This window comes from Vidua chalybeata, unplaced genomic scaffold (assembly GCF_026979565.1).
Source record: "Vidua chalybeata isolate OUT-0048 unplaced genomic scaffold, bVidCha1 merged haplotype W_reject_16, whole genome shotgun sequence".
NCBI classification, from domain to species: Eukaryota; Metazoa; Chordata; class Aves; order Passeriformes; family Viduidae; genus Vidua; species Vidua chalybeata.
In genome coordinates this window covers 136,852-162,198 of record NW_026530346.1, presented here as the reverse complement: position 1 = coordinate 162,198, position 25,347 = coordinate 136,852, and the positions used below count along the sequence as shown (strand labels likewise).

At 53.8% G+C, this 25,347-nt stretch overlaps 1 protein-coding gene and 1 pseudogene across 4 annotated transcripts; one reads left to right on the top strand and one right to left on the bottom strand.

Annotated features, from left to right (window-relative positions):
• Positions 1-5,535: 5,535 nt before the first annotated feature.
• Positions 5,536-17,542, bottom strand: LOC128783132 (zinc finger protein 664-like; annotated as a pseudogene).
• Positions 17,543-17,571: 29 nt separating this feature from the next.
• LOC128783133 (zinc finger protein 239-like) lies at positions 17,572-25,050 on the top strand. 4 transcript variants are annotated; one of them, XM_053933722.1, is made up of 5 exons: positions 17,598-17,680; positions 19,034-19,132; positions 21,021-22,742; positions 23,401-23,478; positions 24,212-25,050. In XM_053933722.1, the coding sequence occupies exons 4-5, from the start codon at positions 23,427-23,429 to the stop codon at positions 25,048-25,050; spliced, it is 891 nt and encodes a 296-aa protein (XP_053789697.1). In that variant the 5' UTR covers positions 17,598-17,680; positions 19,034-19,132; positions 21,021-22,742; positions 23,401-23,426. The 4 variants fall into 4 exon arrangements, with proteins under 4 accessions (XP_053789696.1, XP_053789697.1, XP_053789695.1 ...); XM_053933721.1 differs by lacking the exon at positions 21,021-22,742 and having other exon boundaries at positions 17,572-17,643; XM_053933720.1 differs by lacking the exon at positions 21,021-22,742.
• The last annotated feature ends 297 nt before the right edge of the window (positions 25,051-25,347 follow it).

Genomic DNA, 25,347 nt, shown 5'->3' with positions numbered 1-25,347 from the left:
AGTCGCCCCTATGGACCAGTGGGGTCAACCCAAGAGGTCTCAAGGCCTCGGAAATCTGGCAGTCGGACTTCACCCTATGTCAACTGCTAAAGCCCCGAGCATGGCTTGCAGTGACGGTGGACACTTACAGCGGAGCGATCGTAGCCACACAGCACCCCAAAGCTAACTCTAAGGTCACAATTCAGCACTGGCTGACAGCTATGGCATGGCTTGGTATCCCCAAGCAAATTAAAACTGACAACAGTTCCAATTTCATCTCCAAACCAGTGCAAGAATTCGCCTCGAAATGGGGCATCACCTTAGTACAAGGTATCCCGTATAACAGCACTGGGCAGGCCATTGTTGAGCGAGCAAACCAGACCCTGAAAGCTAAGCTAGAAGTATTGGCAAAGGCAGAGGGCTTTGCCAATTCCATTCCCCCAGGAGACCAAGCGCGTATACTGGCAACAGCTTTGCTAGCACTGAATCAATTCCCTAGGGGAGATGAGGCAGACAGTCCGATTCGAAAGCACTGGGTCACCCGAGCATTAGAGGAGGGCCCGCAGGTCGTAATCAAAAACGAGCTGGGCGAATGGGAACGGGGCTGGATACTGGTGCTCACGGGACGAGGGTATGCGGCGGTTAAAAAAGAGGGCAAGATCAAGTGGTGCCCACTTAAGTCAATCAAGCCAGACCTTCAGAATGAGACTAACGAGAATTGTGAGTTTCTGTTTACAAGACATGCTCGTGGGTCATCCCCGTAACGCGTACACCCCGGTTCCAGAGGAAAAGGACGAACCACCAAAACGCCAGACAGCACCCAAGAGTCCTGCACTGGTGAGACCCAGACAGCAACAGTGGTTCTGTGCGATTTTGCTATTAGGGCTCATCCTCAGAGGGCAAGCCAACCCAGACCATTACCCCCATCAGCCATTCAGGTGGGTCATGCAACATCTTTCAAGTGACAAGGTATTCAAAGAAATCACCACGGCAGGCACCCCATCCTTCGTGTTCCACATTGCCGACCTGTTTCCAGGACGACCAAAAATACGACCCCATCACCCCACACATCATGTACATGTACCTATCCTACTGGTGTCCAGCCTCCAACCCAGGGAAGAAGTACTGTAACTACCCGGGGTGGGGATATTGCGGACACTGGGGCTGTGAAACCATTGTTACAGATGCCAGACCATCAGGACAAGGGCAGGAACCGCAAGAGCCTGATAGATTTTTACAGTTCACCTGGGCACCTACCGGCTGTATAAAGCCCGCCATTACGAGAGGGGTCTAGAGCAACTATTATACACAGCCCAAATATCGGAAGTGCACAGATTATAACATGATGGTTTTGCAGCCAGAACACCCTACTTGGCGGGAGCACGCTCATGCTGTTGCTGTGGGGACATGAACCTGAGGGAGCACAAATGCCATCAGCCCCTGGGGCCAGGAAGGGCTGGGGGTCGCTGGGGAAAGCACTCAACTTTGCCCTGGCCTCTGCACTCAGCCAGAAATTTGTTCCCATCAGCTGGGAGTTTCCTGTCCCACTGCAGACGCTGTTGCTCAGAGCCAGTGCTGCCTGGCAGCCACCCCCAAACTGCCCTGAGCATTTCCTTGGCTTCACCTTTGCTTTCTTTCATCTTTCCTGGTCCAGATTTCTTCCTCTTGCCCACCCCTGTTCCCTCCCCTGCACACAGCCCATCCCTGTTTGCCCTCTCCTCTCTGGCCCCACTCCCCTTTCAGTTCCTGACTTGGCACCATGGGAACGGCCCTTGGGGAGCAGGAACATCCCACAAGTGCTGCAGGAATTGTCTGCAGGCTCCTGCAGTGCTTCGTGCTGCTCCCTTGCCAGAGGCAGCCCAGGCCAGGGGGGCACATCTGGGCTACTGTGTCTGGCTGTGGGACTCCCTGTTCTGGGCAATGAGGAGGAGCTGGAGAGGCTCTGCAGGACTGACAGGATGGGCTTTGGGGCTGTGAGGAGAAGCTGAGGGACCTGGCTGCTGCAGCTTCTGAAGAGGAGGCCCAGGGATCCTCCTGCAACTGCTCCAAGGATGGTTTCAGAGAATCCCAGAATCAGCAAGGTTGGAAAAGACCTTGGAGGTCATCAAGTCCAACCTGTGCCCTGACACCACCTTGTCTCCCCTGAGCCTCCTCTTCTCCAGGATAAACAACCCCAGCTCCCTAAACCGTTTCTCACAGGACTTGTGCTCCAGAGCCCTCACCAGCCTTGTTGCCCTTCTCTGGACACGCTCCAGCCCCTCCATGTCCTTCCTAAATTGGAGACCCAGAACTGGACACAGCACTTGAGGTGCTGCCCAACCAGTGCCCAGTACAGGGGAAGAATCACTGCCCCCCTCCTGCTGGCCACACCATTCCTCATCCAGGCCAGGAGCCATTTGCCTTCTTGGCCACCTGGGCGCACTGCTGGCTCATGTCCAGCCTGCTGTCCATCAGTCCCTGCAGGTTCCTTTCAGCCTGGCTGCTGTCCAGCCACTCTGTCCCCAGCCTGTAGTGCTGCAGGGGTTGTTGTGGCCGAAGTGCAGGTCCCTTCACTTGGACTTGTTAAACCTCACCTTGTTGGATTTGGGCTCTGGATCCAGCCTTGTCCTGGGCCCTCTGCAGAGCCCTCCTACCCTCCAGCAGACCAACACTCCCAGCCAACTTGGTGTCACCACAGTTCCATGAGGCCCCAGAGTGTCCCCACGGTCTCCATGATTCCATGAGGCCTCCCAGTGTCACAATGTCCCTTTGGTTCCATGGGACCCCTTGGTGTCACAAAGCCCTTTGGATCCATGGGCCCCGCAGTGTCACAATGGTGCCATGGTCCCCCAAGGCCCTGCAGTGTCACAATGGATCCTTGGTTCCATGAGGTCAGGCAGGGCAGCAATGCTCTCCTTGGTCTCACAGTGTCACAATGGCCTCTTGGTCCCAAGGGGCATTGTCGGTCTGTGGAGGTCATGGATGCAACTTTCCCTGAGAGTGTTTTGTGCTAACGGGCAGGAGCCATGAGAGCCCCAGCACACACACACACACACACACACGGAGCAGCTCGGCACTGAAGACACGGGAGGGTCCAGGCATGGAGCTCCAATGAGGGTTTCTTAGGGTCTGATGCTCCAGGGGTCCAGAGGTTAAAGACAAAGACAAAGGAGGGTTTAGGATATAAATACAGGAAAAGAGAGGGTGGAGGAGAGCATCAGGAATCTAAGGGTTTAGGGGTGGTACACAGGGAAAGGGACTAATAGGGAATGTTTAGGGTGGATAGGCGGGGACATAAACCAATGGGAAGACAGGGAAGGGAGAACTCGCTAGAACATGAACATATGGGGGTAAAAGAGGTAAGAAAGGCCAATGGGCCAATGGCGAAGACAGAACTGGGACAAATTAACATAGTGCTGTAGAGCACCATGGGATAAGCTTCTTTCCTCACCCTGAGCTGTGAGGAATGCCCGGAGCCTAAGGTGCATTTCTGCAGGGCATTGCTGTTACTCTCTCCCCAGTAGGCTCACAGGCTTAAATCTCTAAAACTCTCCTTTTTTTTTTTTAATTAAAGGCTTCTCTTATGGATTTCTGTACTTTATAAAACAAGGGACCATAACTCACATACCAATAGCTAAAACTCATAAGACTACTAAAGTAATAACTCAAAAAGGAAATCATACATAAAATTAAGATACAACTGAAATAATTGAACGGGTAGGAACTAATTAAACAATGTTTTGTTTTTGGAATGCAAGTCCAGTAGGAAGTTGTATTGTTCAGGCAGTGTAGGGCTCTCTTCTTTTTTGGGTTATTGGTTTGTATCTGTGTGCCATGTCTTTTGTTGTTCTTTTCCACGCCGCTTGCGCTTGTTGTCACGGCTTTTGGCGAAGCTTGTTATTCTTGTAGGATGGGGACCCCCTCTTACAGTCCCTGCATGACTTACAATGCTTCTTATCAGGCATGGAGTCCTACTTTGGGTTCCTCCCTCTTTTTGATTGGACAGGGGCTGCCAGGGTCTGCAATCTCCCTGCCATCTCCCAATCACCTACCCTAGTGGCTTGCTTCCACACCCCTGCCCAGTGATCCTCAGGCTTGGTGTTCGAGTCTGGGGAATCACTGTCTGCTGCTGAGGAGGAGGGCTTGCTGGCAGAGGAATGGTGCTTCTGGGCAACCGGTGCGGCCCGGTGTCATGGGCGGCTGGCAGCCGAGATGGCTGCCTTCCGGTCACCATCATGGCCACTTTCGGCTCCGCTGATGTGGAACCCAGAAGTGTCATGGCAGCCAGGGGTGGAGCCCAGAGTGAAGAAGGTGGAGACCACGAGGGGAGAGGCAGGGCCCACAGCAGGAAGGGTGGTACTGATGGAAAGGAGGGATCCTGACACAGGAGCAACCATCAATGCGATGGTTGGAGGGGAACACGTCACAGGGGAGGAGCCCGACGAAGGAGGAGCAGGAAAGGGTGAAGGAGAGGTGGGAAAGTGGCCATTTTGGGGTGTGAGGGTGGGAAAACTTGGATCAGAAGGGGATAAAATGGCAGGGCTGGCCACATTGCTGGCACCATTTGGCGGGGTAATGGCAACTGGGGCAGATGAAAGAGGGTTTGCAGGCACAGGAAGAAGGTTGAGGGGAAGTTCTAGAGCAGCATGGCCAGTGCCGTCCTGGTAAGGGGAGAGAGGGGACTGGGAGGCGTCAGGGAGACAGCAGCAACCCTGTGCTGAATAGCGACATCTGCCTGCCGAGTGCTCCTCAGGCAGGGAAGAAGGTTTAGGGGCTCGGGGAGAGGATGGAGGGGAAGGGGTTTTGAACTGGGGACCCGAAAATATTTCCAAATATTCCCGATTTTTTAACTGAATCATAAATAGAAGAAAAAAAAAGATAAAACTTTTTGCCATAAATGGAACAAAAAAGAGGCTACAACTTCCTCACTTTAAAATTTCCTTCCATTTATAAAACAAACTTGATCCCAACCATATCCCAAATATTAAGCGATAAAACTGATTCCCTTGCAACATAAAATATTTGGAAGAAAATGAACAAAAGATTTCAAATTCCCCTTTGAAAAATGAATTCCCCTAGCAAAAAGGGCTAATGTAATTTGGATATAAATCTCCTGCTGCAGAACGGTGAGTTTTGTGCCCATTCTGCAGTCTTCCCAGCCACAAGATTTAAAATGAGAAAACAAAAGAAAAGGGTGAGCCTGACCGCAACATACTCACCCAATGGTGGGTCAACAAAGGATCTTGTGGGGGGTCTGCCGAGGAGAGTGATCCTCCAGTCCATGACTCTGGGAGGGTTGCAGGTCTCTCCCCTCAGCGTGCCCTGATAAAACTCAGATGTTGCCTTACGGTAGTGGCTGACCTGAAGGCAACTGAGATTCAAGTGATGCTGGAGATGCTCTTCAGGGGTACCAGACGAAGGTCCCTGTTCAGGCGCCACTTGTTGTGGTCTGTGGTGGTGGTGGACGCAACCTACCCCGAGAGCGTCTTGCACCAATGGGTAGGAGCCACGAGAGCCCCAGCACACACACACACACATGGAGCAGCTCAGCAGTGAACACACAGGAGGGTCCAGGTATGGAGTTCTAATGTGTTTTATTACAGCGACGCTGAAGAGGTCCAGGAGCCAAAGACAGGGAACAGAGGAGGGTCCAGGGTACAAATACAGGAAAAGAGGGGGCGGAGAAGAGCATCAGGGATACAAAGGTCTGAGGGCTCAGGGGTGGTACACAGGGAAGGGACCAATAGAAAATGTTAGAGTGGATAGGCAGGGACACAAACTAAAGGGAAGAGAGGGAAGGGAGAACTCTCTACAACATGAACATAAAAGGGTAAAAGGGGTAGGGAAGGCTAACAGGCCAATACAGAGGACAGAACTGGGACAAATTAATGTAGTACTGCAGAGCATAATGGGGGAAGCTTCTTTCCTCACCCTGAGCTGTGAGGACTGCCCGGAGCCTAAGGTGCATCTCTCCATGAGATTGCTATTGCTGTCTCCCCAGTAAGCTCACAGGACTACACAAACACACACTGGAGATGTCTGGGGCCATTCATCATTTCTCTGCTCTCCAGCACTGAGGCAACAGACTCTGGCTACAGCTCTGAGCTCGTGCCCGTGGCAACCACCCCTGGCAATGCGGCTCCATGGAGTTGCTCTCAGGAAACCCCCCAAGAGTTGGGGAGTGCCCCAAAACCACCTCAGGAACATGAGATACCCCAAAATCTCTTCAGGAACATGGAATATCCAAAAATTCACTCAGTAACAGGCTCAGCCCTTCCCTTCATCATCCCCAAACTTTGACTGTCTCAGTCCACACCACCTCCTCAATCCCTATCCCAACCCATCCCACCCCTCCTGGACATCAAGACCCCTGTACTTCCCCCATTCACACCTCCCAATCCCCATCCCACCCCACCCAGTGCTCATCTCACCCCTTCTGATTTGCATCCCACTTTGCCCAATCCCCTTCCAGCCCCATTTCACCCTGAGGGGCTGTGGTATCCAGTAATTTTGGGGTGGGATTGAGTAGTTTTCAGTGGCACTGAGTGGTTTTAAGCTGACAGATCAGTCCCTCTTGTCTTTTGGAGTGCCAAGAAATAAAGACAACTAAATCAAATACCCCCCAAACCCCCCCATATCCTCCCAGGTATCTCCTGGAATCCAAGATTCCCCAAAACACAAGTAAAATGTGAGATACCTTTGATGAATTTGTTGATTTTTACCCCAGTATTCTGTTTTGAAGGGAGGAAGATAAAAGATAACTAGAGGAAAAATAAAAAGAACACCAGTCACTCCCCACTGTGTATCACAGGGAATGTGGGTCACCAGGGCTCTGACCAGTGTGGGTCCTATGATGGGGATGGAGTTGGAGCAGTGCACAAAGCTCTTCCCGCAGGCGGGGCCCTCGCAGGACTTCCCTTACTGGTGCCTCTGCTGGTGTCGGGTAAAGAATGAACGGTCTGAGAAGCTCTTCCCACACTGGGGACACTCATAGGGCCTTTCCCCAGTGTGGATGCGCCGGTGGGTGATGAGGGCGGAGTTTTGCTTGAAGCCCTTCCCGCAGTCAGGGCAGCGGAAGGGCCTCTCCTCTGTGTGAATCCGCTGGTGCTTGAGGAGACTTGAGCTGCTCCGAAACCTCTTCTGACACTGGGGACACTCGTAGGGCCTCTCCCCAGTGTGGATGCGCCGGTGGGTGATGAGGGCAGAGTTGTGCTTGAAGCCCTTCCCGCAGTCAGGGCAGCGGAAGGGCCTCTCCTCTGTGTGAATCCTCTGGTGCAGGAGGAGACTTGAGCTGCTCCGAAACCTCTTCTGACACTCGGGACACTCGTAGGGCCTCTCTCCAGTGTGGATCATTTGGTGGATGATCAGGTGGGACCTTCGGGTGAAGGTCATCCCACACTCCCCGCATTTGTATGGTCTTTCCCCAGTGTGGATCCTCTGGTGGCAGATCAAGTGGGAGCTCTGGCTGAAGCTCTTCCCACATTCCCCACACTCATAGGGCTTCTCAACGGTGTGGATGTGCCGGTGGGTGATGAGGTGGGAGTTGCGCTTGAAGCTCTCCCCGCAATCAGAGCAGTGGAATGGCCTCTCATCTGTGTGAATCCGCTGGTGCTGGAGGAGACTGGAGCTGGTCTGAAACCTCTTCTGACACTCGAGACACTTGTAGGGCCTCTCCCAGTGTGGATGCGTTGGTGGGTGATGAGGGCAGAGCTGTACCTGAAGCCCTTCCCACACTCCCCACACTCATAGGGCCATTCCCCAGTGTGGATCATCTGGTGGCGGAGCAGGTGGGAGCTCCACCCAAAGCTCTTCCCACACTCCAGGCACTTGTAGGGCTTCTCCCCATTATGAAGCTGCTCATGGACCACCAGCTCCGAGCTCTGGCTGAAGCTCTGTCCACCTTCCTGGCACAGGGTGGGTCTTTCCTCCTCAGAGCACCCTGGGCTGGCTTTGCAGCCCCTCCTCCTGCAGGATCTCTGAGGATTTTCCTCCACGTTGAATTCCTGCGCCATGGAGCTGCTCAAAACAGACTCTACCACGAGGTTCTGCTGTGGGGATTTGTCCTCCCTGGTCTCCATCCTCAGCTCCTGGTCTGGGGGGGGAAGGACAAGGAGAGGATGGGATTTGCCTCCGTGCCAGAGGGAAGGGGAAGGAGATCACCCCAGTGCGTCCCCGGCAGGATGGCGTCGGCAGCGGGGCTGTCCTGCAGCCAGGGGCCATGCTGGGCTGGGAGATGGAGCAGGAGAGAGGGGGAAAGGGGCACTGACTTCCTCCTCACCTGCCTGGGTGTCCTGGGGCATCTTCCTCTTCCTCACAGCCTCCTCCTCCATCCAGCTAAGGTTTAGGAATGGGAAATCCTGGTTTGGGGGAAAACAAGGGATGAGCGCATTGAGTTTGAAGGTCCCTCTGCCCAAGTCCATGTCTAGATGTCACCGGCCATTTGGGCTTCATAAAAACCTCTCAAACACCAAGATTCAGCCCTGAAAATGCCTCCCAGGAAGTCCCTGTCTCTGGTCTCTCTCCTCTGGTGTTCGGGGTTCCCCCCTGTCCCAGCTGCTGGGGGGTCACACTTGTATTGGGGCTCCCCCGTCTACTCGGACCCCGCCCTCCCCAGGCTGCTGGGAGTCCCAGGAACCCAAAAAGTTCCCCCCTTTTCCATCTCCCCACTTAGGGATGCTGGCGGTTTTGGAGTCCTGGGGCCCCTTCTCCCCTTCTTCTCTGCTTTGGGCTGCAGGGGCTCCAAAGAGTCCCCCCTGCCCCTCTCCAGGCTCTTGAGGGTCCCACCAATGATGGCGCTCCCCCCTCTCTGGGCTCCCCACTTTGGGCTCCTGGGGGACACAGGGCTCTGCTCCTCCAGGCTGCCTCTGCTGGCAGCCGCCACTGGGACCCCAAAATGTCCCCCCAAGGGGCCCTTTCCGCTCAGCTTTGCAGTTTTTTATTCTCCAAACATCGCCCCAAAACAACACAACCCAGGGACCCCCAGGATATCTGGCCCGAGCTCCCCCTCCCTGGTCACCTGTTGAATGGGGGGTGATGATTTCAGGGGGGCTGCGAATTCAGGGAGTGCTCGACCTCATTGTTACTTCTCCTTTCCTTGATCCTCCTTTGTCCCTCTTCTTCCTTCCGCACCTCCTCTTCCATCCCTCCTCCTCCTCTTCGTCCCTAAGCCCACCTTCTTGCCCTAATTCCATCCCTTCTGGCTCTCCTTCTTCATCCCTCTCCTTCCCTCCCTCCTTCTCCTCCCCCAGGAGCAGCGACACCCTCGGTGCCCCGTTCCCGCAGCCCTGGCAGCCCGTGGCAGGAGCGAGGATGGAGCCGGGAGAGTTCAGGATGGGCAGTGTGGGGTTCTCAGCTGCTACCCCCCGCTGTTCCAGGGGGGAACCTGGCCCGGGCAAAAGGAGAGGCAAACTGGGAAAACTGGGAGCTGCACATCCAAACTGGGGCTTGCTGGGGACCCTGCCTGGGCACTGCCAGCCCTTGGGGCTCCTCTCAGGACATCTGGGTGGGGGGAATGCAGAGAGGGCTGGGGGATCCCAGGAGTGGCAGCACTGGGATAGACTGAGATTGTATTGGGATCATACTGGCAGTGACTGTGACGGTACAGGGTTTGTACTGAGATCATAGTGGGATCATATTGGAAATAGCTGGGCCCATGCCAGAGGATATTGTAATCACACTGAGAGAGACTGGGATTATACTGGGATCACACTGGGAGTGAGTAGGAGCCTGCAGCAGGCAACTAAGACCATGTTGGGGGCACATGGGACATACTGGGACTGACTGGGATCATTAAGAGGGTGACCAGGAGAAGCTGTAACTGGGATCATGCTGGGAGCAACTGGGAGGAACTGTGAGTCACTGGGTGCATGCTGGAGTGACTGGAAGCAACTGGGCTTATACTGGGATCAACTGGGATCATGCTGGAGGTGACTGTGATCATACTGGCAGTGAGTGTGACTACACTGAGGCTGACCAGGAGTGGTTGGGAGCAAATGGGATCATGCTGGAAGGAACTGGAAGTGACTGGGAATATGCTGGAAGGAACTGGGGTACACTGGAAGAGACTGGGAGTGACTGGAACAAAAGTGAGGGTGAAAGGGAGCAACTGGAACCATGTGGGGCACAACTGGTTCATACTGGCAGTGACTGGGAGTACACTGGGCCATATTTGGATCATACTGGGAGGGACTGGACTAATACTGGGAGTGTCTGAGAGTGACTGGGAACACACCATGCACATCATCTCCCATACTGGGGGTGACTGGGAGCAACTGGGAGCATGCTGGGAGCAAATGGCATCATACTGGAATTGACTGGGTTGATCTAGCTGGAGGCAGCTGGGACCATACTGGGAGTGATTGCAAGTTACTGGGATTATACTGGGACCATAGTGGAAGTGCCGGCATGTGACAAGGATCATACTGAGGTTATTGGGCTCACACTGGTGTTGAAAGGGAGCAACTGGGATCCCACTTTGGGCTACTGGGAGCAACTGTGAAAAACTGGGATCATGCTGCAAGCAAACTGGAGGAACTGGGAAGGACTGGATGCAGGCTGGAGACAACTGGGATATACTGGGTGTGACTGAGATCATACTGGGATAATAAGCACCTTACTGGGATCACTGCGAGTGTCTGGGAATTACCACAGACAAGCTGAGCGCAACTGGGATATACTGGGGGTGTCTGTAACCATACTGGGGATGACTGGGAACACACTGGGAACAGCAGGGAACATGCTGGGGGCAACTGGGAGCGAGTGGGAGTGACTGGGTCTACACTGGGGACAACTGGGCATGACTGGGACCACACTGGGGGCAACTGGGCATGACTGGGACCATGCTGGGAGGGATTGGGATCATATGGGGAGTGATGGGGATGATACAAGGGACAACTGGGGGCAACTGGGATCACACTGGGAAGAACGGGAAGCACCTGGAAGCATGCTGGGGGCAACTGCCATCCTACTGGATCTTACTTGGAGCAACTGGGACTGCACTGAGGGTGACTGGGAGTGGCTCTGAGCAACTGGGATCAGACTGGAAGCAACTGAGGACACCTGGGAGTGACTGGGAACATGCTGGGGGCACCTGGGATACACTGGGAGAGACTTAAACCACTGTGGGGGTAAATGGGAGCAGCTGGAACCACAGTGGATGATAATGGGAGCAGCTGTGCCCATGCTGGGGTCATACTGGGATTCTACTGGAACTGACTGGCATCATATTGGGAGTGACTGGCATAGTACTGGGAATATCTAAGTGTGACTGGGTTCATAGTGGAATCAGACTGGGAGAGACTGGAAAGGTGCTGGCAGTGACTGGAACCATGCTGGAGGTGACTGGGAGCAACTGGGCCCGCACTGGGAGTGACAGGGAGACACTCTGGGAATGACTGGAATCATACTGGGAGGATCTGGGAGTGACTGGGATCATACTGGGAGTGACTGGAACCATACTGGGGGGGACTGGGTGCAGCTGGGATCATCCTGGGAGCCACTAGGATTCCAGCAGGTGTGAATGGATCCTGGCTGGGGGTTACTGGGAGCTACTGGGCCCATGCTGGGAGGAAAATGTGGACACATTGGGAGCAACTGGGACCAACTGGAAGGTACACAAACCATGCTGAGGGGACTGAGACCACAACTGGGGCAACTGGGTTCATACTGGGATCAACTGGGACCACAGTTTGGGCAACTGCCAGAAACTGGGATCATGCTGGAGGCAACTGGGAGTAACTGGGAAAGACTGGGATCATTCTGAAGTAACTAGAACCTTACTGGGCCAACTGGGATATACTGGGAGTGTCTGTAACCATACTGGGGGGACTGGAACCACACTGGGAACAGCTGGGACCATGCTGAGAGGGACTGGGACTATTCTAAGGACACCTGGGATCATCCTGGGAGGAACTGGGAACAACTGGAACTATTCTGGCAGCAACTGGGATCATGCTGGGATGAAAGTGGGAGCAGCCGGTGTAAGAGGTTGTCCGAAGCCCCTCTCATTTTCTTTTTGCCTCCCAATTGCCACGAGGGGGAACCCCTCTGCCATGGCAGTTCCGGCTTGGAGAAGACGCCAGTGCAGGTGCAGTTGCTGAACCATCACACTAGCTGTTCCGAACGAGGCCTGGCAAGGACTTGGCAAGGACCTGGCACAGACCCAGCAAAGAACGGCCTGCTGCGATACCTGCTCACTACAGCGGTTTCCCCACCTTTACGCCAAATGAACTTTTGGGGTCACTCTAGTGGTCTCTCACTGAAGACCCCTCATCTGCCTCGTTACCACTGTGACAGACAGAGATCGAAAACCCTCCTCCCAAGGACTGAGACTGAGACCCCTACCACAGGGAGTGGGGAAACCACTAATGGCATAACCTTCTTCAGTGATTCCAATGGACTTATTCTTCATTGTGTTCATCCTGCCTTGGTGGTTTCAGTGGACTCACCTGTTCCCCCTCAGCAACTTCAATAGACTCTCATTGTCCTGCATGTTCCTCCCTTTTTATCAGTGGACTATAACTGGACCCCTGAGTTGACCAGAACTTCAGAGACCCTCCCCGACAAGACGGATCCCCGGTGTTTGGACCAGTGAGGATCTCGCCTGTGTTGGTAGCTATTCCCATACCCCTTTTTTCTCCCTCTCTCTATCCTTTTATCTCCTTTCTGACCCCACTATCGCATTTACTGTTTTGGCCCCTAATAAAGGTGCATTTGTTGTGATTAACTGATAGTCCCCTGCTGTTTGTCTTTTGCACTTTTGGGATCAGTGAAAAGAACCATCACGATTCCTCTGCCCCTACGGGCGGATCGTGACATTAATTGGCGTCATGGACAGGATTTCTGGCTAGACAGAAGGGTTGCAGGTGAAAAGGCACCCACACTGTCTTCGGAAATTCACAAAGGATCTCTTAGTGCAAAAGGCGGGACACTGTTGTTTTGTTGTTGTTGTGTGTATCTGGACTGTCTGGGAAGGAAGGGACAACTTGAAGAAACTAAGCAGAGCCTCCCAGGCAGATTTTGTCTCTTCACCCACCCAAGGAAGCAAAGGGAGACACAGCAAAGGCTGTGTGGTTTCTGTAACTTAAGTTTGCACCTCCCTGTCATGGTTTTGGTCCCTTCACAAAATGAGTGATAACCTTAACGATAAAGCTAAAGTTGGATTTTATGCTTTACTAGCTAAAAACAATGCCAAACCTTCTCTGGGAGGAGAGGAATGGGCACAAAGTAACTGGTTTAATTTGGAAAATGTGGTTGACAGAGTATGTTCTTTACCACATGAAACAAAATTTAAATTGGGCAGAAATAAAACTATCTTTCGCTCAGTTTTGGGAGCTTGTCCTATGGCAGCTGTAGAAACTCGCTTTAAGCGAAGAAGTGAGGAAAATGCTATACTAGACTCCCTTCAAAACCTAGTTGAAATTTTGCAAAAACAATTAGATGAAGAAAAGAATAAAAATCATTTATTACAAGCTGCCTTGAGAGAGGAACATGTTAAAAATTCACAGAATGCTAGTTCCTCAAAAGAGACAGAGGAGAAAGAAACTCCTCACATTAATCAAAATTACCCTCAGAAAGAATTAGCTTTGATGAAAAATTGTGGGGAACGCTGCTGTCCTAGCTTGAGACCTTTAATTAAAACAGAATACAACTATATAAATGAAGAAGATTTTGACCCACACATAACCACTAAAGAAATCCCGTACACTGCTATTGAATTAGCTAAATTAAAGGAGTACGGGTGTCTCCCTCACGAAACTGAGACAGAATACGTAGTCCAAGTGTCTCTCATCGAGGGAGATCAAATTCATTTGTCAGAACAAGAAGCCAGTGGGTACTGGGGACATGGGGTGTTTTTAACAATGGGAGACCCTCTAGCCATACTTAGTACCCCCGACCAACCCCTGGAAAACATTCACAAAGCTGCCTGCTTGCAAATGATACATGGAAGAAAATTAACTACAGCTATGAAGCAGTACAGCTATATCAGATTATACAGCTATGAAATTACCTATGGCTATGAATCACCAATGCAATTACCTGTAAAGCCTGAAATTATGGCTCCTTTAATTCGAGGGCTTCCAGAATCACTCAAACCTACAGCGATTTTCATTCAAAAAACCATAGCAGCTGTATCTCCTATAGAAAGACCAGACAGATTTCCTAGTAACCAGAATGACCCATTTGTTCCCCTTTATGACTTGCTGAGGAAAGGGGTGAAATGGGATTGGACTCCTTCTCAGGAGAAAGCATTGCAATTGCTGATTTTTGAAGCAACAGCTCATCAAGCACTGGGCCCTATCCATCCTACAGATCCTTTCCAGGGGGAACGGGGATTTGCCTCCTTAGGGCTGTCAGTACACATATGGCAGCGGGGTCCTGAGGGTCTGACAAGGCCTGTTGGTTTTTATTCCTGTGGTTTCAAAGATGCAATTTCAATTACAACAACCACTGGAATCGTTCTTATTGGCCTTGGGAACACATCAGTGGTTGCTATCAAATATGTTACCAAGTTGGGAGGAAGTAAACGTAAATGATCACAAATTGGTAATTGATGCACTCGGTGCCACACAAAACAACGTTTCTTTAGCTCTCAGCTGTATCCAGGCTCAATTATGGATGCAGTCAGTTGCTGCCTCAATTATAAGAGAAGGTGAAGAAGGCACTTTTCCTACTGAGATTCGGAAAATAGTTTGGGACAATGCCAATTTGATTTTTTGATTTTGAAAAGGAATTCCAATCCTGGTGGAACTTAGTGAACTTTACCTATGACCCCATCACAAACATAACCGCAGCTTTTGTGTTAACCATATGTAATGCCTCAGTGCATTTGATATTCCCCATCATTGCACTAGGACTGGGACACACTGGGAGCCACTGGGAATGTGCTGGGGGGAACTGGGACCACGCTGGGGGCAACTGGGGACAAGGGTGAGTGACTGGGGCCCTGCTGGGAGACACTGGGATCATACTGGGAGTGACTCGGACTATACTAGGGGCAATTAGGAGAACTGGGAACACACTGGATGGCACTGGGAACAACTGGGACTGTGCCAGGGGAAAAATGCATCATAATGGCGAATGACTGGGAGCAACTGGGCTCCTGCTGGGAGCCGCCCCTGGCGGCCCTGGGAGCCCCGAACCCCTTTCCCGGCCATGCCGCCCCTCCAGCCCCAGCACCCCCCACTGCCGGGGTGCCGGCACTGCCAGGGGTCCCCCCTTCTCGGGGTCCCCCCTGGAGCTTCTGGGGCTCTCCTCTCTCTGGGCTCCCGCTCAGGGAAGCTGCGGCTCTCCCGGGGCTCCCCAAAACCGCTGTCCCCCCGCTGGGGCTCTGCCGCCACTGCCGCCCACCGGGAACCCCCAAAAACACCTCCCGGGGATCCCCCGATGTGCCCCCGAGGGCCAGCTGCCAGCTCCAAACATCCCCCCCAAAAATCCCCAAACCCAGGGCGCCCCGGGATATTTGGGGCGATCTCCCCCTCCCCGGGCACCTGCTGGATGGGGGGCGATGCTCCCGGGGTGCTGCGAGTTCGGGCAGCGCCGGAGCCCCGCGGTTCATCCTCCCCTCTCCTCCGGCTGCTTCCTGCTGCCGCTCCGCCTCTTCCTCCCGCCCTTCCTCTTCCTCCCTCCCTCCTCCTCCCCCGCAGCCGCGGGAAGGGCGGGGATGGCGCTGGGACAGGTCAGGACGCAGAGCGGGCTGGGGGGAATGCCAGGAGTGGCAGTGACTGGGCTGTACTGGGATCATACTGGGAGCAGCTCCTGGGTGCCTGAGTTCTACTGGGATCATACTGGGATCATACTGGGAGTGAGGAGGAGCAGCGCGATGGCTCCAGCGCTGGGGCTGGGGGCGCTCCTGGGGCCCCGGGCGGGCGGCGAGAGCTGAGGTGGACCCCCTCTTTGGTCACCCTTTCCGAAGCACCGAGGGGCCCCTGAACCCCCATTCCCGGGCGCCGCCATCCCCCTGCACCCCCATTCCCGGCGTGGTTCTACCCTGCACCCTCTTATCCCGCACCAGCAACCCCCGCACCCCTTTCCCGGCCATCCCGCCTCTCCCAGCCCCCAGAGCCCCCTTTTCTTCACCCAGAGACCCCCTGGACCCTTATTCCTGCCTTTCCCAGCTCTCAGCCCCTCCTTTCCTCAACACCGAGGACACCCGGGACCCCTATTCCCAACCAGCCCAGGTTTTCCCACCTTTAGCTGGGAATGGGGACACTGGGTACCCTTGGAGTCCCCTTTCCTGACTATAGTGACACAATTAAGCCCACCCAAACTCCTCCTGGATCTCCCCTAACCCCCCAGTGGGGATTCCTGGGAGTTCTCCTGTGTTCCCCCTTTCCCAGGAATTTGGAGGTCCCCCCGACCTGTCTGTGCACCCCCAGATTTCTTCCACAGCCCCCCTGTGATGGTGAGGGTGGGGGCCGAGTGCTGGTGCCCCCTGCCTGCGGCAGAACCAGCGGTGAGGGGAGTTCAGGGGGTCCCTGAGCATTGGGGGTCCCCTGGGGTTTGGGGTGACCCCCAGGCCCCCCAGGATCTTCCTGAACATGCTGACGCTGCCCATGTGCAGTGAGAAGGTTCATACCCAGCATGGGGTCCCACCTCTGTCACCAGCATCACCCAGGTACCCCCAAAACCCCCCGGGACACCCCGACCTCCCCGGGATGCCAAAACCATCCCTGCGCCCTCCAAAAACTCCCCAAGACCACAAAACCGCATACAGACCCCCCCCCAAACCCTCCCAGGACATCAAAATTCCCACAGGACCTCCCAGCACCCTCCAGACCCCCCTTAGAAGGTTCATACCCGGCACGGGGTCCCCATCTCTGTCACCGGCAGGTACCCCAAAACAGCCTTGGGTTTCCCCTGGGATCGTCCAATCCCTCCCTTCGGGAATCCTGAAAACCCCCCTGGGAACCCCCCAAAATCCACCGGGACCCCAAAAACGCTGGAGATACACAAAACTCCCCTAGGAATTCATCATCAAAGTTTATACCCAGCACGGGGTCCCCATGGCATCACCCAAGTACCCCCAGACCCTCTCGGGATTCCCAAAACCTCCTGGGACCCCTAAACCCTCCTGGGACCCCCAGTCCCTACCAGCTACTTAAAGCCATCATGATCCCCCCCTAAAAAGGGGCTTGTGGGGCTGCGGCCCCACAAACTCCCTAAAATGGGGAGGAAAAAACACCCTTGGGGTGGTGGAATCCCCCCCAAAAACCCTAAAAAGAGGAAAACTCCTCTTCAGAGGGGCCTGAAGACCCTTCAAGGCCCTCAAGGAAGGACAAGATCCCCTCCTCCGCTGGGGCCTCTCCGAGCCGGGAGCTCTCCCGTTCGCTGCCCTCCGGGGAGCCCCGAACGACGGCGGCTCCTGGGCTGAGCCCCCTCAGCCGGGGATGTGGAGGCAACTGGGGGGGCTGGGACGGGGCCTGGGGGTCTTGGGGTGACCTGGGGGACCCTCAGCGTCTCCCCTCTCCCACCCGCTTCCCATTGTTCCCCCCAAAACTTTGCTCACCCCAGCTAGGTTTGTGGGTGACCCAGCCTTTTACCATCGCGTCCCGGCCCGAGAGGAGGAGGAGGAGGAGGAGGAGGAAGAGGAGGGACTGAGTAGGAGGAAGAGGAGGAGAGGAAGAAGGAGAAGCCGGAGCAGGCAGAAGAAGCCTCGCACGCTTTCAGCGCTCTCTGCACCCGCAGGTGGTTCAGCCCGGGAGCATCGCCCCCCATCCAGCAGGTGCCCGGGGAGGGGGAGCTCGCCCCAAATATCCCGGGGCTCCCTGGGTTTGGGGATTTTTGGGGGGGATGTTTGGAGCTGGCAGCTGGCCCTCAGGGGCACATCGGGGGATCCCCGGGAGGTGTTTTTGGGGGTTCCCGGTGGGCGGCAGTGGCGGCAGAGCCCCAGCGGGGGGACAGCGGTTTTGGGGAGCCCCGGGAGAGCCGCAGCTTCCCTGAGCGGGAGCCCAGAGAGAGGAGAGCCCCAGAAGCTCCAGGGGGGACCCCGAGAAGGGGGGACCCCTGGCAGTGCCGGCACCCCGGCAGTGGGGGGTGCTGGGGCTGGAGGGGCGGCATGGCCGGGAAAGGGGTTCGGGGCTCCCAGGGCCGCCAGGGGCGGCTCCCAGCAGGAGCCCAGTTGCTCCCAGTCATTCGCCATTATGATGCATTTTTCCCCTGGCACAGTCCCAGTTGTTCCCAGTGCCATCCAGTGTGTTCCCAGTTCTCCTAATTGCCCCTAGTATAGTCCGAGTCACTCCCAGTATGATCCCAGTGTCTCCCAGCAGGGCCCCAGTCACTCACCCTTGTCCCCAGTTGCCCCCAGCGTGGTCCCAGTTCCCCCCAGCACATTCCCAGTGGCTCCCAGTGTGTCCCAGTCCTAGTGCAATGATGGGGAATATCAAATGCACTGAGGCATTACATATGGTTAACACAAAAGCTGCGGTTATGTTTGTGATGGGGTCATAGGTAAAGTTCACTAAGTTCCACCAGGATTGGAATTCCTTTTCAAAATCAAAAAATCAAATTGGCATTGTCCCAAACTATTTTCCGAATCTCAGTAGGAAAAGTGCCTTCTTCACCTTCTCTTATAATTGAGGCAGCAACTGACTGCATCCATAATTGAGCCTGGATACAGCTTGAGAGCTAAAGAAACGTTGTTTTGTGTGGCACCGAGTGCATCAATTACCAATTTGTGATCATTTACGTTTACTTCCTCCCAACTTGGTAACATATTTGATAGCAACCACTGATGTGTTCCCAAGGCCAATAAGAACGATTCCAGTGGTTGTTGTAATTGAAATTGCATCTTTGAAACCACAGGAATAAAAACCAACAGGCCTTGTCAGACCCTCAGGACCCCGCTGCCATATGTGTACTGACAGCCCTAAGGAGGCAAATCCCCGTTCCCCCTGGAAAGGATCTGTAGGATGGATAGGGCCCAGTGCTTGATGAGCTGTTGCTTCAAAAATCAGCAATTGCAATGCTTTCTCCTGAGAAGGAGTCCAATCCCATTTCACCCCTTTCCTCAGCAAGTCATAAAGGGGAACAAATGGGTCATTCTGGTTACTAGGAAATCTGTCTGGTCTTTCTATAGGAGATACAGCTGCTATGGTTTTTTGAATGAAAATCGCTGTAGGTTTGAGTGATTCTGGAAGCCCTCGAATTAAAGGAGCCATAATTTCAGGCTTTACAGGTAATTGCATTGGTGATTCATAGCCATAGGTAATTTCATAGCTGTATAATCTGATATAGCTGTACTGCTTCATAGCTGTAGTTAATTTTCTTCCATGTATCATTTGCAAGCAGGCAGCTTTGTGAATGTTTTCCAGGGGTTGGTCGGGGGTACTAAGTATGGCTAGAGGGTCTCCCATTGTTAAAAACACCCCATGTCCCCAGTACCCACTGGCTTCTTGTTCTGACAAATGAATTTGATCTCCCCCGGTGAGAGACACTTGGACTACGTATTCTGTCTCAGTTTCGTGAGGGAGACACCCGTACTCCTTTAATTTAGCTAATTCAATAGCAGTGTACGGGATTTCTTTAGTGGTTATGTGTGGGTCAAAATCTTCTTCATTTATATAGTTGTATTCTGTTTTAATTAAAGGTCTCAAGCTAGGACAGCAGCGTTCCCCACAATTTTTCATCAAAGCTAATTCTTTCTGAGGGTAATTTTGATTAATGTGAGGAGTTTCTTTCTCCTCTGTCTCTTTTGAGGAACTAGCATTCTGTGAATTTTTAACATGTTCCTCTCTCAAGGCAGCTTGTAATAAATGATTTTTATTCTTTTCTTCATCTAATTGTTTTTGCAAAATTTCAACTAGGTTTTGAAGGGAGTCTAGTATAGCATTTTCCTCACTTCTTCGCTTAAAGCGAGTTTCTACAGCTGCCATAGGACAAGCTCCCAAAACTGAGCGAAAGATAGTTTTATTTCTGCCCAATTTAAATTTTGTTTCATGTGGTAAAGAACATACTCTGTCAACCACATTTTCCAAATTAAACCAGTTACTTTGTGCCCATTCCTCTCCTCCCAGAGAAGGTTTGGCATTGTTTTTAGCTAGTAAAGCATAAAATCCAACTTTAGCTTTATCGTTAAGGTTATCACTCATTTTGTGAAGGGACCAAAACCATGACAGGGAGGTGCAAACTTAAGTTACAGAAACCACACAGCCTTTGCTGTGTCTCCCTTTGCTTCCTTGGGTGGGTGAAGAGACAAAATCTGCCTGGGAGGCTCTGCTTAGTTTCTTCAAGTTGTCCCTTCCTTCCCAGACAGTCCAGATACACACAACAACAACAAAACAACAGTGTCCCGCCTTTTGCACTAAGAGATCCTTTGTGAATTTCCGAAGACAGTGTGGGTGCCTTTTCACCTGCAACCCTTCTGTCTAGCCAGAAATCCTGTCCATGACGCCAATTAATGTCACGATCCGCCCGTAGGGGCAGAGGAATCGTGATGGTTCTTTTCACTGATCCCAAAAGTGCAAAAGACAAACAGCAGGGGACTATCAGTTAATCACAACAAATGCACCTTTATTAGGGGCCAAAACAGTAAATGCGATAGTGGGGTCAGAAAGGAGATAAAAGGATAGAGAGAGGGAGAAAAAAGGGGTATGGGAATAGCTACCAACACAGGCGAGATCCTCACTGGTCCAAACACCGGGGATCCGTCTTGTCGGGGAGGGTCTCTGAAGTTCTGGTCAACTCAGGGGTCCAGTTATAGTCCACTGATAAAAAGGGAGGAACATGCAGGACAATGAGAGTCTATTGAAGTTGCTGAGGGGGAACAGGTGAGTCCACTGAAACCACCAAGGCAGGATGAACACAATGAAGAATAAGTCCATTGGAATCACTGAAGAAGGTTATGCCATTAGTGGTTTCCCCACTCCCTGTGGTAGGGGTCTCAGTCTCAGTCCTTGGGAGGAGGGTTTTCGATCTCTGTCTGTCACAGTGGTAACGAGGCAGATGAGGGGTCTTCAGTGAGAGACCACTAGAGTGACCCCAAAAGTTCATTTGGCGTAAAGGTGGGGAAACCGCTGTAGTGAGCAGGTATCGCAGCAGGCCGTTCTTTGCTGGGTCTGTGCCAGGTCCTTGCCAAGTCCTTGCCAGGCCTCGTTCGGAACAGCTAGTGTGATGGTTCAGCAACTGCACCTGCACTGGCGTCTTCTCCAAGCCGGAACTGCCATGGCAGAGGGGTTCCCCCTCGTGGCAATTGGGAGGCAAAAAGAAAATGAGAGGGGCTTCGGACAACCTCTTACACCGGCTGCTCCCACTTTCATCCCAGCATGATCCCAGTTGCTGCCAGAATAGTTCCAGTTGTTCCCAGTTCCTCCCAGGATGATCCCAGGTGTCCTTAGAATAGTCCCAGTCCCTCTCAGCATGGTCCCAGCTGTTCCCAGTGTGGTTCCAGTCCCCCCAGTATGGTTACAGACACTCCCAGTATATCCCAGTTGGCCCAGTAAGGTTCTAGTTACTTCAGAATGATCCCAGTCTTTCCCAGTTACTCCCAGTTGCCTCCAGCATGATCCCAGTTTCTGGCAGTTGCCCAAACTGTGGTCCCAGTTGATCCCAGTATGAACCCAGTTGCCCCAGTTGTGGTCTCAGTCCCCTCAGCATGGTTTGTGTACCTTCCAGTTGGTCCCAGTTGCTCCCAATGTGTCCACATTTTCCTCCCAGCATGGGCCCAGTAGCTCCCAGTAACCCCCAGCCAGGATCCATTCACACCTGCTGGAATCCTAGTGGCTCCCAGGATGATCCCAGCTGCACCCAGTCCCCCCCAGTATGGTTCCAGTCACTCCCAGTATGATCCCAGTCACTCCCAGATCCTCCCAGTATGATTCCAGTCATTCCCAGAGTGTCTCCCTGTCACTCCCAGTGCGGGCCCAGTTGCTCCCAGTCACCTCCAGCATGGTTCCAGTCACTGCCAGCACCTTTCCAGTCTCTCCCAGTCTGATTCCACTATGAACCCAGTCACACTTAGATATTCCCAGTACTATGCCAGTCACTCCCAATATGATGCCAGTCAGTTCCAGTAGAATCCCAGTATGACCCCAGCATGGGCACAGCTGCTCCCATTATCATCCACTGTGGTTCCAGCTGCTCCCATTTACCCCCACAGTGGTTTAAGTCTCTCCCAGTGTATCCCAGGTGCCCCCAGCATGTTCCCAGTCACTCCCAGGTGTCCTCAGTTGCTTCCAGTCTGATCCCAGTTGCTCAGAGCCACTCCCAGTCACCCTCAGTGCAGTCCCAGTTGCTCCAAGTAAGATCCAGTAGGATGGCAGTTGCCCCCAGCATGCTTCCAGGTGCTTCCCGTTCTTCCCAGTGTGATCCCAGTTGCCCCCAGTTGTCCCTTGTATCATCCCCATCACTCCCCATATGATCCCAATCCCTCCCAGCATGGTCCCAGTCATGCCCAGTTGCCCCCAGTGTGGTCCCAGTCATGCCCAGTTGTCCCCAGTGTAGACCCAGTCACTCCCACTCGCTCCCAGTTGCCCCCAGCATGTTCCCATCCCCGCTCCTGCCGTGGGCTGCCAGGGCTGCGGGAACAGGGCACTGAGAGTGTCGCTGCTCCTGGGGGAGGAGGAGGAGGGAGGGAAGGAGAGGGATGAAGAAGTAGAGCCAGAAGGGATGAAAGTAGAAGAAGAAGGTGGGCTTAGGGAGGAGGAGGACAACGAGGGATGGAAGAGGAGGCGCGAGAGGAAGAGGAAGAAGAGGGACAAAGAAGAATCAAGGAAAGGAGAAGGAACCACAAGGTCGAGCACTCCCTGAGTTCTGCAGCCCTACTGGGACCATCACCCCCCATCCCACAGGTGACCAGGGAGGGGGAGCTCGGCCCAGATATCCTGGGGGGTCCCTGGGTTGGGTTTTTTTGGGGGGATGTTTGGAGAATGAAAAACTGCAAAGCTGAGCAGAAAAGGCCCCTTGGGGAGACATTGGGGGGTCCCAGTGGCGGCTGCCGGCAGAGGCAGCCTGGAGGAGCAGAGCCCTGTGTCCCCCAGGAGCCCAAAGTGGGGAGCCCAGAGAGGGGGGAGCGCCGCCATTGGCGGGACCCTCAACAGCTTGGAGAAGGGCAGGGGGGACTCTTTGGAGCCCCTGCAGCCCAAAGCAGAGAAGAAGGGGAGAAGGGGCCCCGGGACCCCAAAACCGCCAGCATCCCTAAGTGGGGAGATGGAAACAGGGAACTTTTTGGATTGCTGGGACTCCCAGCAGCCTGGGGAGGGCAGGGTCCGAGTAGATGGGGGAGCCCCAATACAAGTGTGACCCCCCAGCAGCTGGGACAGGGGGGAACCCCGAACACCAGAGGAGAGAGACCAGAGACAGGGACCTCCTGGGACGCATTTTCAGGGCTGAATCTTGGTGTTTGAGAGGTTTTTATAGAGCCCAAATGGCCGGTGACTTCTAGACATGGACTTGGGCAGAAGGACCTTCAAACTCAATGCGCTCATTCCTTGGTTTCCCCCAAACCAGGATTTCCCATTCCAAACCTTGGCCAGATGGAGGAGCAGACTGTGAGGAAGAGGAAGATGTCCCTAAACCCCCAGGCAGGTGAGGAGGAAGTCAGTGCCCCTTTCCCCCTCTCTCCTGCTCCATCTCCCAGCCCAGCACAGCCCCTACAGCCCCTTGGCTGCAGGACAGCCCTGCTTCCAACGCCGTCCTGTGTATTTTGGCACCTCAGCCTGGGTGCCCGGTCAGGCGGGGAGACCCTCGACTGGCCAGTCCGCGGGGGGCGCCGATGGGGTACGGATATCTCCACCAGAAGGACAAGAGGTCACTCAGGCTGCTATGTTCCTCGAGGGTTTATTGAGGGTAAAGCAGAGGATGGGGGAGAAGAGAAGGATGCAGGGAGGCAACCACTAAGGAAGGGAGCAGGCTCCGAGAGCCCCGAGGGAAGGCGGGGCTGGGTATATAACGGGAGAGGAGTGGGAGCGGTTAGGTTACAAACAGTCCAATCGGGAAAGGGCTAAGGGGAGGAGCAGGGATGGGGTGACATACACAAAACCAATGAGGGCACGGGGAAGGAGTGGTCTTACAGAGGGAGCCAATGAAGGTAACAGAAACCGAGAACTTACTAGAACAGGGGAATAGATTAAACACTGATTGACATTAACAAGGGAGGGTACAATATTTGAAGAACAGGTCCCCTTAGACTTCTGTCACCTCCCACGGGAGTGCAGGGGCCCCTCCCACAGTCCTGCCTGGGATGCATTGGGGGGATCTCCTTCCCCTTCTCTCTGGCACAGAGACAAATCCCATCCTCTCCTTGTCCTTCCTCCCCTAGACAAGGAGCTGAGGATGGAGACCAGGGAGGACAAATCCCCACAGCAGAACCTCATGGCAGAGGCTGTTTTGAGTGGCTCCATGGCACAGGAATCCAACAGGGAGGAAAATCCTCAGAGATCCTGCAGGAGGAGGGGCTGCAAAGCCAGCCCAGGGTGCTCTGAGGAGGAAAGACCCACCCTGTGCCAGGAAGGTGGACAAAGCTTCAGCCAGAGCTTGGAGCTAGTGGTCCATGAGCAGCCTCATGAGAAGGAGAAACCCTACAAGTGCTTGGAGTGTGGGAAGAGCTTCAGGAAGAGTAGCACCCTGCTCCGCCACCAGATGATCCACACCGGGGAATGGCCCTATGAGTGTGGGGAGTGTGGGAAGGGCTTCAGCTGCAGCTCAGAACTCGTCAGGCACCAACGCATTCACACTGGGGAGAAGCCCTACGAGTATCCTCAGTGTCAAAAGAGGTTTCAGAGCAGCTCAGACCTCCTCAAGCACCAGCGGATTCACACAGAGGAGAGGCCCTTCCGCTGCCCCGACTGTGGGAAGGGCTTCAAGCGCAACTCCCACCTCATCAGACACCAGCGCATCCACACTGGGGAGAGGCCCTATGAGTGCCCCACGTGTGGGAAGAGGTTTCACACCAGCTCAGATCTCCTCCTGCATGAGCGGATTCGCACAGATGAGAGGCCCTTCCACTGCCCTGACTGCCGGGAGGGCTTCAAGCAAAACTCCACCCTTGTCACCTACCGGCGCATCCACACTGGGGAGAGGCCCTACAAGTGTCCCCAGTGTGGGAAGAGCTTCTCCAGGAGCTCTAACTTGACCAGTCACCAATGGAGGCACCAGTAAGGGAAGCCCTGCGAGTGCCCCGAGTGCAGAAAGAGCTTGGTGCACTGCTCCAATTCCATCCCCCATGGGATGACCCACGTTGAGCAGAGCCCTGGTGACCCACATTCCCTGTGATCCATGTTGGGAAGACACCTGGCTGGTTTCCCTTTTGGTCTGGCCCTAATTTTCTTCTGATTTATCTTCATCCCTTAAAAACACCCCAAAGAACTAAAAAGAAAGAAATTGATCAGAGATGTTTAAAGTCCCACCATTTCAAAGGTATTTGAGGAGGAATTTATGGTTTGGGGACATATTCTG

What these genes read in the sequence shown, in the direction of transcription:
- LOC128783133 (XM_053933721.1), top strand. Translation starts at nt 19,060, where the DNA reads ATGAAAATCGCTGTAGGTTTGAGTGATTCTGGAAGCCCTCGAATTAAA. An exon ending in CATAATTTCAGGCTTTACAG is followed by an intron (nt 19,133 to 23,400) that starts GTAATTGCATTG and finishes CCCCCAAACCAG; the next exon opens with GATTTCCCATTCCAAACCTT. An exon ending in GTCCCTAAACCCCCAGGCAG is followed by an intron (nt 23,479 to 24,211) that starts GTGAGGAGGAAG and finishes TTCCTCCCCTAG; the next exon opens with ACAAGGAGCTGAGGATGGAG.